The sequence below is a fragment of the Otolemur garnettii genome, unplaced genomic scaffold (assembly GCF_000181295.1).
Source record: "Otolemur garnettii isolate 467f Iridium unplaced genomic scaffold, OtoGar3 scaffold00149, whole genome shotgun sequence".
Taxonomy (NCBI): domain Eukaryota; kingdom Metazoa; phylum Chordata; class Mammalia; order Primates; family Galagidae; genus Otolemur; species Otolemur garnettii.
The window spans coordinates 1,532,228-1,546,403 of NW_003852544.1; the positions used below are offsets into that span (position 1 = coordinate 1,532,228).

Below are 14,176 nucleotides of genomic sequence, written 5' to 3' on the forward strand. Positions count from 1 at the left end.
CAGGAGACTCGCTTGAGCCTAGGAGTTGGAGGTTGCTGTGAGCTGTGATGCCACAGCACTCTACCCAGGGAGACAGCTTGAGGCTCCATCTCAAAAAAAAAAAAAAAAAAAAAAGTTTCTCACAGCAGAAGAAACCTAAGAATCCCAACCAAAAACATCTACCAAGGAATACCAGGAATAAACAGAATACCCCCAAACCTTTCAGCAATAATGACAAGTTACACACAAAGACTTAATAATCATCCTGGTCTCAGACTTCTCATTACCAACATGGAAAGAGAGCCAGCAAGGCAGCAAGACTCAAACTTCTGAGGACAAATGATTTCTAACCTAGAATCCCATACTCAGAGAAAGTATCATTCAAATATACAGGAAGAAAAGCATTTAGACAGATCAGGTTCAAAAAATTTACTTATGAATTTTTCTTTTCTTAGAGACAGCCTCTTACTCTGGTACCCACGCTGGAGTGCAGTGGCTCAATCACAGCTCACTGCAGGCTTGAACTCCTGGGCTCAAGCAATCCTCCCACCTTGGCCTCCTAGTAGAACCATAAACATGTGCCATCTCACATTCAGCTTTTTTTAAACTTTTATATTTTGTAGCAATAGGGTCTCATTCTGTTACCCAGGCCAGAGTGCAGTTGGGCGATCATAGCTTACTGTAACCTCAAATTCCTGGCCTCAAGTGATCCTCCTTCTTGACTTTCCAAAGTGTAGGAATTATAGGTGTGAGCCACCACACTCAGGAGTGATGAATTCTTTTCTTTCTTTCTTTCTTTTTTTTTTTTTTTGAGACAGAGCCTCAAGCTATCCCTCTGGGTAGAGTACAGCTCACAGCAACCTCCAACTCCTGGGCTCAAGCAAGTCTCCTGCCTCAGCCTCCCAATTGGCTGGGACCACCGGTACCCGCCACAACAACTGGCCATTTTTTGGTTGTAGCCGTCATTGTTGTTTTTGGCCGGCCCAGGCTGGATTCAAACCCGCCACCCTAGGTGTATGTGGCTGGCGCCCCAGCCACTTGAGCCACAGGCGCCGAGCCGATGAATTCTTTTCAATAGAGAAGGCAAAAAGAATTCCCATAAGAAATTAAAAGAAATCTCATGATGACTGTTTAGTAGTAGCAGGCCAACAGAAAAAATAGCCTAGATGTAAACAGAAAAATGGAAGGTTCTGAAAGGGATAAAAAAGTGATAGATTACTTGAGGTATTTGAAGAGTTCTATTTAAAAACCTAGAACTAAATTTATGACCATACACTGAAAATCAAGCTAAAGGACAAAAAAGATAATTCACTCCAGTAACACTAAAATACTTCCCTGTCTTAGTAAACTGTATCTTATGGGGAATAAGATTTGTGTGAAAATATTTACCTAATGGTAAGAATATAAACACTGAGTATTACTTTAAATAAAATTATAAAGTCATACTTGGGAAAAGGGAAGTAAAGGAAGGGGTATGTATGTTGGGGCAGTGTTGGGAGAAGAGATGCAGCAGAGTTCTAAAGCCTTCTTTTCTTTTTTTTTTTCAAAGTTTTTGGCTAGGGCCAGGCTTTAACCCGCCACCCCTGGCATATGGGGCTGGCGCCTTACTCCTTGAGCCACAGGTGCCGCCTTAAAGCCTTCTTTTCTATAATGAGAAGTCAACGATCATGTCTAAAATGAAAAAAATCAGGAATTAGCCATATAAGCATGCTAAAACATGGAATTTGAGGCAGGAATTGCTTAAATAAATATCTACAATATCCGAAATTCTTCGGATAGTAATATCCCACCTCCATCCTGCTGCCTAGGGGGATAGCCACCTTCTCAGAGGTGGACTGAGACAGGAAAGGGCCCCAGTTTCTGAAGGTTTCCTGGAACCAGCCCTGAATGCTGACACCACAACTTTATAGGAGAGAGAAATCTACGTTGGATTTTATTAGTACCTGTTGCTTTGTTCTTCATCACTGGCAGCTGAATGTGATCCAAACTAAAAGGACAACAATGAGCAGAACCAGAGCAGCTCAGTGGGTGCCTCTGGGAAGCTGGAACACAGACTGGGCAGATGGCAGAGTGACTGAAACTTGCACTACAACCCTTTAGTACTACTAGACTTCCAAAACTAAGCCAATGTACCTAGCCAATAAATTAAATTGATTTTAACTTCTAACACTGAAATGAGGTACAGTGGCTCATATCTGGAATCCTAGCACTTTGGGAGGCTGAGACAGGAGGGTCACTTGAGCCCAAGAGTTTGAGACCACCCTGAGCAAGAGCAAGACCCCCATCTCTACTAAAAATAGAAAAGTAAGCCAGGGGTGGTGGCACATGCCTATAGTCCAAGCAACTCAGGAAGCTGAAACAAGATCTTCCAAGCCTAAGAGTTTGAGGCTGCAGTGAGCCATGATGATGACAATGCACTATAGTGCACTCTAGCTGGAGCAACTATCTCCAAAAATATAAAACTTCAAGTGGGAAATGCAATCACTTAGGTCTGAGTGAATGGGAACTTCAGAGAGGCTACTGGTAATAGAAATAGAAAGCAAATATAAAAATAAAATCAAGTTGGGGGCCGGGTGCAGTGGCTCATCATGCCAGTAATACTAGCATTCTGGGAGGCTGAGGGCGGGTGTATTTCCCTGAGCTCACAGGTTCGAGACCAGCCTGAGCAAGAGCAAAACCTCATCTCTAAAAATACCCAAGCAGGCGTCATGGTGGGTGTCTATAGTCCCAGCTGCTTGGGAGGCTGAGGCAAGAGAATTGCTTGAGCCTAAGAGTTGTAGGTTGCTGTGAGCTATGACACCATAGCACTCGATGGAGGGTGACAAAGTGAGACTCTGTCTCAAAAAAAATAAATAAATAAAAGAAAAGAAAAGAAAAATATTTCAAACCAAAGAGACCCAAGACACATCACAGTCTTGTACAGGAAAGAAAATGTGGCTGGAGGACCACCTGCTCAGAAATTATCAGAAAAAAGGGCAGAACTTGGTTTACCCAATGGAGAGTAGAGACTGGGATAGAAGGCAGATCACACGATCTCTCAAAATTCCTACAGTTTTCCAAGCCATGACTCTGTGCTTTTGGAGGTCAGAGGAATCAACATTGGGATCACTTTAGAAGAGTAAGTACATGTTCTCCAAAAAAACAGTGATCTCCTTAAGTCTCAAACATGATACGATATGATGCAATTCAAATTTCTCTTTGAATTCCTAATTCTTTCGTAAGAATAACAAAATCCAAAGTTTTCTATTATATATTGGTCCTTTTAGCAATCTTTTAATCTATAAAGAATTTTGTCACAGTTACCTAGCAATCAATAAAAAAACCCCATCCCAATACAGATATTCTCAATCAAACTCCTGACAGTTACTAACATATGAGACACTGTGATACTATTTCATATGTAGTGTCTATTTCCTAAAAAAAGTTTTCCGGTAGACTTTAAATCCCAATAAAACCTGCAAAGGACTATCATACACAGTTTACACTTTATGTTAGGAAAATGTATGTTTCTCTCTCATCCATTTTCATTTTAAGAGAGCATTTATGTGAGCTTCTCACATAAATTTAAGGTTACTGTACATATTGTCATCCACAAACATTCTAAGAATCTAAGAATAACACAAAACATGGACAAGAACCAAAAGGTGTTATGCTTTAAGGGCTGGGATAATGATAGTACACGGTTACATTGTTTTTTGTCTCTTTCAGCAAGATCCTTTTACTTCGTCTCAAAAATGCTTTTTGCCTCTTTTCTGAGAAAGGCTTCAATAGTTCCACTCTATTTAATACAATTTGGTATTAACAGTCCTGGTTTGCTCACCTGTTTATCCAGCATCCCTGATGTCTGCACAAACAGGAGATTTCTAAGAGCACCTGGCTTGGCAACAAGAGATAAAAGGCAAGGAGAAGCGCTACCTGTCAACTCGTAGTATTTTGAGTACTTTAACTTACATGCATTGAGTATTTTGCTTGGAAAGCAATTCATTGCACGTTATAAACTTTTTCAAGTAGCTCACATAGTGGTTTCCTATCTATCTCATGTGTGTAGTCAGCATCAAATAGCTATTTATAAAACCTAAATACCATTAATCTAAATCTAGTTTTTATCATGCAATCCCAACATTTCCCTACAATTTAGATCTTGTTTAAAAGATCTGTTCCTGGCTCGGCACCTGTAGCTAAAGTGGCTAAGGCACCAGCCATATATACCTAAGGTGGCGGGTTCAAATCCAGCCCAGGCCTGCCAAACAATGGTGGCTGCAACCAAAAAAAATAGCCAGCATTGTAGCGGGCACCTGTGGTCCCAGCTACATGGGAGGCGGAGGCAGGAGACAAGCTTAAGCCCAGGAGTTGGAGGTTGCTGTAAGCTGTGATGCCATGGCACTCTATCCAGGGAGACAGCTTGAGGCTCTGTCTCAAAATAAATAAATAAAATAAAAGATCTGTTCCTTCAACCCATTATTTAAGAGAAGTATTCCCATGTTATGCAAACATTCCATCCAAAAACCTCATTAAGATTAAAATGCATTTTGAGATGTTTAACACCATCAGTAAAGCCCTACTTACCAAATTTAGTAGTGTCATCCCATTCATACCTAGGGCTGTGCACCCCACACTAACAGCTACAGCATTCACATCTACGAAGAACTCTAAGAAGGTATTGTCACATTCATGATAAGAAAAACCACAAATGAGGAATCAACCAGATGGCTAGAAAATTTAATTCTATTAAGAGGAAGCACATTGTGAGAAAAGATGCCCTGGACGGGAACTGGAGACCCACATTCCACCTCTAGGATGCACATCTATACCAGTAGCAAGCCCTAAGCCTACCTCCTGGTCCACAGGCCACAGAGGATCACTGTGGTCTTTGCAATGCCAATAGGCTGCAATTTCAATCAGCAGCTCTGTCCAAATCTAACACTAGTCATTATATTGAAGCTGTTAAAAAATAAATTTAATACATAATAAAATATTTTTATTTAAAAAAGATGAAAGACAAGAAATTCACCTCATTTGGTTGTCTATATTTGTTGCATTTACTTGTGGAAATTTTAAAGTGTTTTATATGCTCTGCGTCAAATGATATCAAATTTACATTTTAAAAAGTAGCTTAAAGAAACATACATGCAAAGCATGGTATTTCCAACTTTTAATTAAGGTCCAGGATCTCATAGAGGATACCAATCAAACTATAAACATAATTAAAATTAAAGATAAAAACCTACAAAGAAAACTGAAATGGACTCTTCACTGTGGCAACAACAAAATAATAGCCAAAGTATTTTTTAACTTAAAAGTTTCATTACCTATACTTTCCAAATTTCCCCTAAAATTTCCTAGTAAGTCTCCAAATCTGGACTGAATCGGCTGCTTTTCTCCTTAAGTCTCAAGAATCCTACCTAATTGTCATTAGCTACTACCTGGCAAGATTTGGGAAATAGGAAAAGGTTGGTTTTCTGCACAGTGGAAATCAATATACCAAAGGTTTCAAACATTGTGTAATGGTGAATTCAAAAACTCAACAATCCACTGATTGACAGCCTATGTATGTTACCTGAGCAGTCTGCCCAGGCACAAGTAATTCTATGTGAAAACTAGGGTACATAAAAATGCTCTAAAAATAATTTTATTCAAAAGACCATTCTTGGGCAGTGCCCGTAGCTCAGTGGGTAGGGCACCAGCCACATACACCAGGGCTGGCAGGTTCGAACCTGGCCCAAGCCTGCTAAACAACAACAACAGCAACAAAAAAAATAGCATGGCATTGTGACAGGTGCTTGTAGTCCCAGCTACTTGGGAGGCTGAGGCAAGGGAATCGGTTGAGCCCAAGAGTTTGAAGTTGCTATGAGCTATGTCACTATGGCACTCTAACCAGGGTGATAGCTCGAGACTCTGTCTCAAAAAAAAAAAGGCCACTCTCTGCTTTCCAACTGAAAAAACTAGGCACTTCCAAGGAATACTAAAAAATGGCTACAGTGACTCTCACCTGTAAATCCCAGCTACTTGGGAGGCTGAAAGCAGGAGTTTGAGATCAGCCTAGGCAATGCAACGAGACCCTCGTCTCTAAAAAATAATTAAAAAAAACAAAAACACAAACACTATCCAGGAGTGGTGGGTGCACACCTGTTGTCCCTGCTACTCAGGAGGCTGAGATGGGAGGACTGCTTGAGACCAGTAGTAGTTCAAGGCTGCAGAGCCACTGCAAACCAGCCTAAGCACCAGAGGGAGGCCTCATCTTTAAAAACAAACAAACAAACAAAAAAAAATACTTCACACATACTTTAGCTAGTAACATACCACTGCAGAGTTAAAACAGTGTGTATGTTAATATACATGAGATTAAATAATACTTCTAAAACATACTGATATTTCATTAACTGCACCTTAAATTTAAATCCATTCTTCTCTATAAAGTTAATACATCTGTCCAAACTGAGTTCTTAAGAGAATGTAATTTATTTTGAAAATATGTCTATATTATAGCACATAGCTTCAATTTAGATTTGAAAAGGTCTGATGTCATAAAATATGACTTCCACACACGCTGAGAAAAGCTTCCTCCAGGGAAGCCCATCAGTGAGGCCTGGCGTAGGTAGATTGCTGCATAATACCACATGGGGGCACAGGGCCCCCTAGTCTTTAGACTAATCTCCACAGAGGTGCTGTCCAATTCCCAGGCGAGAGGCTAGTGGGACCACACCTAACAAGCTATATCAACTCTTCCTCTGCTTCCTCCTTTCCAGTCATGCTTTACTCACAAATGGTACACCAAGTTGAACCTGATAGGTGAACTGCCTGGATTTCAAAATGAAGTGTTCAGAAAGGAACGGCAAATACAATAATGTTCAGAAGGCTCAGATTTTAACATGCACCAAACACCTCACTTTCAAACCAACTGTGAAGTCAATTAATTATTCAGTTGGAAATCATGTCACTGGTAGAGAACCCTAGAAAGCAAACAATCAGTATACTGATACTATATGTAGCAAACAAACAGCAGGCTGGACTCTCAGGGTCATGTTCTGCTGCCGCTGCTGCTGCTTTCCTACATCATCTTGTAACATTTCACGACAGAGCAAAATAACAGAAACTCTCTAAAGAATATTGCAACTGAAGTTCTAATTTGTAAACAAAATTCTAAATTCCAGTTACCATTTTGGCACAGTTGGAAGCCCCACCATCGAACACATTCATTTCTTTAAACATTAGCTGTATCAGTCCAAAGACTAGAAATTACTGAATCAAACTGCACAGTCCTAACCCAGTGACACAAATGACCCAAGGATAAGCTTTTCGCAGGTTTCGCCTGAACATACACATTACCCTTCTTAGATCAGAGAGACTGATGGTCTTGCCAGGATGCTGGTGCTAGGGAGAGATGAAGTAAAAGAGTTTCACTTTACACTTTTATCCAACTAATACAAATTTTTGTCCTAGTTAAGCATAACAGGTTAGTTTAAGGATGGTTAGAGCATTATAGATGCCTGAATGAACTGGAAAAGCCATGCAAAAATCAGATGAGAAAGATTTTAGGTGACAGTTCCAGCTAACCTCTTCCCCAGTATCACAGGGTCTGGTACAATTACAATGAAAAACCAAAAATCAATTTGCTCTTGCATGGCATATCTAAAATAAAGCTTTTAACCTTAAAATTCCCTAAGAGGTGCTACAGTAAAAGAAATGTTTAGGCTCTGGACACCAAGGGTATACAGACAGACTATCATCTAGGAGGGGCCGTCAGAGCTGTGCTCCCAAGAGATGAGCATTGAGGGCCCACAGGGCGGAGATGGGAAGCAGATGTAAAAAGCACACAGGGCTGCCCTCACAAACCAGCAAAACGTAGGATGGAGAAAGGGACTCAACGCCGACTCTGGACCCCAAAGGCGAGGGGCGGGGGTGGGGGCGGATATCCCTGGGAGTGCTGCAGGAAATGATATCCAGACTCAGAGGGTGGATCTAGGAAGCGGCTAGGGCGATGGCCGGGGTAGAAGGGGGGGTCGGGGGGTGGAAGTAGGAACGGAGAATGTGGCTCCAAGGGGCAGGATGAGGGGGCGGGACACTCGAACACGGATGTAGAGGGTAGGGAGGGATGGAAAGCGAACAGTGCAATGAAGGCGCAAGAAGCAGCCAGAGAGGGATGGGCAGCGGGCCTGGTGGGGGAAGCAGACGAGATAAGAGGAAACCCAAGGACAGGGTGGAGAAGGGCAGCCTGTTGGGCAGGAGGGTCAGCCCAGCAAAAAGGAGGCGGATGTAAGGCCGCGCAGGCCGACACCGGAGGGGACCAGGGTCAGGTCCAGGCCCGGCGCACACTTACCCCACTCGAGGAACTCGGCCACGTACTTGTCACGGCGCAGGGCCGAGTGGCTGCACTCGGTGTACAGGCAGACGAGCACATCCAGCAGTGTCTCCACGCTCAGGGCGCTCTCGTTGCGCCAGGGCCCATCCAGGAGCAGCTGCTCCAGCTTCTTGAGCCGCACCTTGGCCGACATGGTGCCGCGCGGCCCTCTCTCAACACGCCGGCCTCTCGCCGCCCGCTCGGCCAGTCCGTCAGGGCAAGCCCTCAGGTGCCCGACGTCCTAGACCCCTGGCAACAGTGGCGCCTTGTCGCTGCCCGGTCCGCGTCCTCGCGCCCCGGCCTAGGCCGACATCTTGGGCTCCGTCCCGGCGGCGCAGAGTCTGGGGCGCCCGGCCCCGCGGGTCCATGGGCCGGTCTCCTCCCCTCGGCGCCGCCGCCCTCCCTGCCCAGCGCGGCCCTCCCTCGCCTCGCCCCCGCCGCCCGCGCACCCCTCAGCCCCGCCCGCGGCCGCGCCCTGTCCTCCACCCGTCGCCGACCAGGAACGGTGAGAAGCCCAGCGCTGCGTAAGCCCGGCCGGCGCCCGAGCCCCGACCCCAGCCCCAACCCGGCGGCCCAGCCCCACGGCCCGCAGCCAACCAGGGCGCGGCCAGTGCGGGCGCAGCCAACCACGGCCGGGCCGGCCTCAGCCGCGCTGACCTCATGCGCCGCCCCGCCCCCGCGATTCCTACTCCCGGCTCCCGGCCGGATAGGGCCTACCCGCTTGCCGTAGGGACGCCGGGATGCTGGGAAAGCTAAGACCAGGCAGATGGGAGGGGTCGGGGTGGGGGCGGAGCCTAGGCGGGCTAGGGCAGCGTAGAACGAGTGCAGGGCTGAGATTGCCGAGCCGGCGCGTGCGCAGAGGGTGCTCAGGTTAGTGCGCGCCTGCAGGGTCACGGGCACTGTGTCCTCAGTGTAGGGCCTGTGCTCTATCGTGGTCACGTACCCCGTGGGACAGGGAACGCTGAGGCCCGCAGAGACAGGCTCAGTGGGCGTGGAGGGCTGCTGGTGGGCGCAGGTCTGATGGCCTGGCGGGGCGACGGATGCTGTTTTAAACCGGCTTATTCGAAATCTAAGCAGCCTTTGAAAATTTGGGCCTCCTGACTTAACGCTCTGGAGACTTAAGCCAAGACAGACCGGACGAGGCGCCCTGCCAGGGCCAAGGGTTGAGGCGGCGACCCAGCGGGCTGCCAGTGCCCTGTGAATTCAGAAATTAGGCCCTACAGAGGCCATTTGAGGTCCCACCTTCCTACGTACGCCTCCACCTCGCAGGCAGATGTCTTGGGCGACGATTTGGTAGGAGGCGGGACGGGTACTTATCTCAGGCTTGGTATGCCTACCGAGTCACCGCTTTCACTAAGACTGTTGGCTTATTTGGATGGTTGGAGGAGGGAAGTTGATGGAGAATACCTCCAAAACAAACCGTTGGCGTCAGGAGAGAAGGGTCTCCTCCCAGAGGAGCCGGGGCGACTGGGGCAGATAAGGGGAGGGATGAGGGTGTGTAAGTGGAACGCTAAGGGAACGCAAAAACTCTATTGAGCAGGTAGAAGTCAGAAGAGCCGCTGCCTCTGGGCGGAGATGTTGACTGGAAAAACACTAAGAGACCTCTGGGCTGCTGGAAATGCTTTATCACTGGATTCTGGGGTGGTTACATAGGAGTACACTTCAGTAAACCTTTAAACTGCTCACGTCACTGTGTGTGTATGTATGTGTATAAATCCTTAATTTTATAAAAGCAGGCTAAAAGTTTGGTATTAGAGGTCAGAGTATTTGCTGCCTGTGGGGATATGAATTGGAAGGGGGAAGGAGGGAGCCTTCTGGGAACTAGGAACATTATTGGACCTGTCTTGTTGCATGGGTCTACACATTTATAGAAATGCATCAAACTGTATTCCTGAGTATTTGTGCACTTTATTTATATGATACCTCAGTACATTTTTTTTTTTTTTTGAGCAGATCACCTGGCTCAAAAGCAAGAGTTTTCCCACTGGTTTTAGAACACAAGTCAAGTTCTTTACCTTAGCTCTTAATTAGGGAGTGATCAGACATCTGAATTTATTGGAACAGTCCCCATTGTTCATCCTCACAAGTGTCCCAGTCTGAACAGTATGTTTTCTTATCTGCTGACCCAGCAGGTTCTGTCTGGCCCCACTCAGCCCTTCTGTCCTGCCTTTTTACCCTAGTCTGTTCAGTCTCAAACTCCAGTCTCTCTGGCCTCTGTGCTGCTCCTTACTGTTTTTGCTCCCTTATGCCTCAGGGCCTTTGCACTTAACCAGACCCTCTACTTTTGATGCCTCGCCCAAAATGTCCTCCACTTAATCTACTTAATCCCAAGTCTCTGTCTACACATTGCCACTTCAGGGCAGCCTTGCCTACTCCCTATCAGGCCCAAATTCACCTCATAGGTTTCCTTCTCAGGACTTGACACTGTGGTACATGTGGGTCTTGCTTACCACCTTGGAACTAGAAACCTCTCTGTGCCTCAGTTTCTTAGGGTGTAAAAAGGAAAATAAGACCAACCTCTTCATTTCAGTTAGTTTTAGTAAGGGTTAAATGAAATACCTATGGAGCACTGGTTAATAGCAAGTGCTCATAAATTGGTAACTACTATCATGCATTAGAATTAGTATTTCAGAAACCAGGGTCTCTGTGACCAGCTGATAGAGGGAATGGCCTTGGGTCCTGGCTCTTGGCTACCAGGCCAGGAAAGCCTAGCTGTACTTGTCCCCATTCATGATGTTGCACTGTGTCCTTAACAATAAACTTCTACTTGGGCTAGTTCCAGTGGATTTCTGATGTTTGCAACACACGACTCTAGACTAAGTTTAGGCTTATTCCCAATTCCCCTAAATGTACACAACATACAGTTCAGGTCACAAACAATGGTTCGGTTCAGAAATTAGAATGTTCAGATTTATAGTTAAACATCTGAACTTGACTAAACTTTAAATCTTCCCCCCATGATTCCAGCTTGGACCTCGTACAGCCTGAGATGAACAAAGGTGGCTGTGCCTGGCACCTTCACTGTCTGTTCCCCAAACTTCTGTGCCCCAGCTCAGCCCACTTCTACCCATCTGGGGCTACTGACAGAGAGGGAAGAAAGAAAAGATATTGGGAAGGGCTACAGTCCCATTTCTGGACTGGCAGAATGTAAAGGTGACCCTCAAGTCTATCTCCTGGGAACATTCATGGGCTCCTTGGTGTTCACTGCTGTTCTCTCTCCTGAAGTACCCTTAATCTGAGCAGATGTGTCACTTTTCTGAGTGGGTATTTACCTGGTGGCTATGGTGGGCCCTCTGCCCCTCTAGGGGGAATATTGGATAGGAAACTAAATTGACCTATTGGTCTTTTCCTTGCTTGTCCACGCAGCCTATATCTGTCCACAATAGACATTCACACCAATACCACCAAACATTAGGGGGCAAGTAGGATCTGGTTCTGCCTCTGAAGCAGCACATGACCCCTTTCTTCCCAGCTAGAAGTCAAGCCTAGTCTTCTGTGCCCCTCAAACAGTGCTGTGTATTAAGCTCTCTGAGAAATGCCTTGCAAGCCACTCTCACTAGGTTGAAGATTAAGGAAGGAGAGTCCATACTCTGTGCCCCCAGCAGGATCACTTCACCAAATCATCTGTCTTCCACTTTCACCTTTTATTCTGGAGTGTGGGACAAGTTCCCAAGCACTGCCCTCAACAATCTACTCTATGGCAACCTGACATATCATTTGAGAATTCCTTACCTATTGTTTCTTCTTGGCTCCTCAAAATTTCGGTTTAGTATTCTGACACATTCACCACATGAACACCAGATGACAGTCATTGTCCTTTTGGTGGACAGTCCTTGTGCTTGTCACTCCCTCTCTCCTGAACCCTTGTGAGTCCACTCTGATCATGTGACCCTAGAGGGGCTGTTGGGAAGGGTGGTCATGTGACCTGGGACCAGCTAGTCAGCTTGCCTTCCTGCTTGGTAAGTCATTAAGTGACTCAAGCTAGGCCAATCACAGAACTTCTTTAGGATGTTTTGTGCTAAAGCTGGGAAAGAGAATTTCTTGTCTTTTTCTTTAGATAAGGGGTAGGTAAACTTTTTCTATTAAGGGCCAGAGAGTAAATATTTTATATTTATATATTCTCTGCCTGTACCATTACAACATGGAAGCAGCCATAGACAATACATAAACAAGCATGGCTGTGTGCCAGTCAAACTTTATTTACTAGAACAGGTGGTCATATTTTGCTGACCCTTGCTTATAGTACAAACTGTAATGGTTGGATTTCAAATCAATGGTCACATCCCTTCTTAGAGAAATAAAGAGAAAAATAGAAATGTTTGTGTGTGTGTGTATAGAGAGAGAGAAAGAGAGATCGATCTTGTTACATGAAACAATAAAATATCCATTTTTCCTAAAGTCAGTTGTGAGCAGATCTTTTCATTTGCATCTGAAAGTGCTCTTTCAAATCATTAAGAGCAAATGGAGGTAATCTAAAAAGAAAATGGGCAAATTATATGAACAAGGAAATTTGAGGGCTGTTGGGAAAGTATCTGGCCATGTAATATGAAAAATAGAGATATACATGTCTGGATACTTTCTAGTCATCCCTCATATACAGAAGAAGAAATACAAATACTTAATAAACATATGAGAATATGCTCTATTTAATTGGTGTTAAAAAGCAAATTAACTTCTGCTTCCAGCCAAGATGGAGTGATAGAGACCAGATTTACCTTGCTACCTAAAACAATGAAAAGGAAAAAAAGAACATGGACAGAATACATGAAACAACAATTTTCATGATATCATCAAAAGACAGTGATCCCTATCCCTGAGATGTAGTAAACCAAAGAGAGGAGCCCTGCCGGGGAAAGGGAACTCAAGTAGAACCCAGTGGACTCCCTGAGGCAAGGAGACAAAGCAGAGAGTTTGGAAAGACCAAGGCAGTTAGAGTACCTTATAATACTCAGGACAGAGTACCATAAATGAGTGAGCTGCATAGAAAATTTGGGAGACCTATAGAGAACATCAGGTATCTAGTAGCACATTGACCAGTGCCCATGTGGGAGGAAACTACCCAAGGCTGGGAAATAATCATCTAAAAGGATTAGAGGACTGGGTGTTGTGGCTTGTGCCTGTAATTCCAGTTACTCAGGAATCTGAGGCCAAGAATTAGATACCAGCCTGGGCAACACAGCAAGACCTCATTTCTAAAAAAAGAAAAAAAAAATGTTTTTAATTAGCCAGGCATGGTAGCACACCCCTGTAGTCTCAGCCACTTAGAGGCTGAGGTAGGAGGATCATCTTGAGCCCAGCAATTCAAGGATGCAATGAGCTATGATTGCACCACTGCACTCTGGCCTGGATGACAGGGTGAGGCTTCATCTCTTAAAAAAAAAAGAAAAAACAACCAAAAGAATTAGAGGAAAGAGTGGAAGTGCTCACACAGATTGAGAATAGTGTTTTTTTCCTATGAGCCAGACTGGAAAAACTCACAATTCATAGGCATTGGGTAGAACTTTCAAGAAGGTTGTGTCTTAGTGGTAGCATTACTGTTACTAGGAACTCATACACTTGCCTTTCCCCAAGACCTCCTAGAAAAAGCCCAGACTTAGCACTACTCCAGATCTTCCTAATAAATCATAAAAATAAGGCACAAAGATAAAAATTTGTTTCTACATAATTTAACTGTATCCCAGAACAAAACTCAAGAAAATGTATAGAAATACAAAATACCTAGCACCCAAAAAGGTAATCACAATGACTGGAACCTAGTCAAAGATTACTAGACATCCAAACAGATAAGAAAACAACTAAGCTGGGCATAGTGATCTGTGTCTGTAGCTTAATATACTCAGCAGGCTAAAGTGGGATGAT

General features: G+C 44.7%; 1 protein-coding gene and 1 long non-coding RNA gene across 2 annotated transcripts in view; one reads left to right on the top strand and one right to left on the bottom strand.

Moving 5' to 3' along the window:
* Positions 1-8,783, bottom strand: part of CDC42BPB (CDC42 binding protein kinase beta) — a 134,217-nt gene extending 125,434 nt beyond the window's left edge. Inside the window, exon 1 of the mRNA XM_003799330.3 lies at positions 8,297-8,783. Within this exon, the coding sequence (XP_003799378.1) occupies positions 8,297-8,471 (175 nt within the window). The 5' untranslated portion in view covers positions 8,472-8,783. The remainder of the gene's footprint in view (positions 1-8,296) is intronic.
* Positions 8,784-9,154: 371 nt separating this feature from the next.
* LOC111728310 lies at positions 9,155-10,002 on the top strand. Its single transcript, XR_002775646.1, has 2 exons — positions 9,155-9,187; positions 9,858-10,002. It is a non-coding gene; the product is annotated as an uncharacterized LOC111728310 (long non-coding RNA).
* The last annotated feature ends 4,174 nt before the right edge of the window (positions 10,003-14,176 follow it).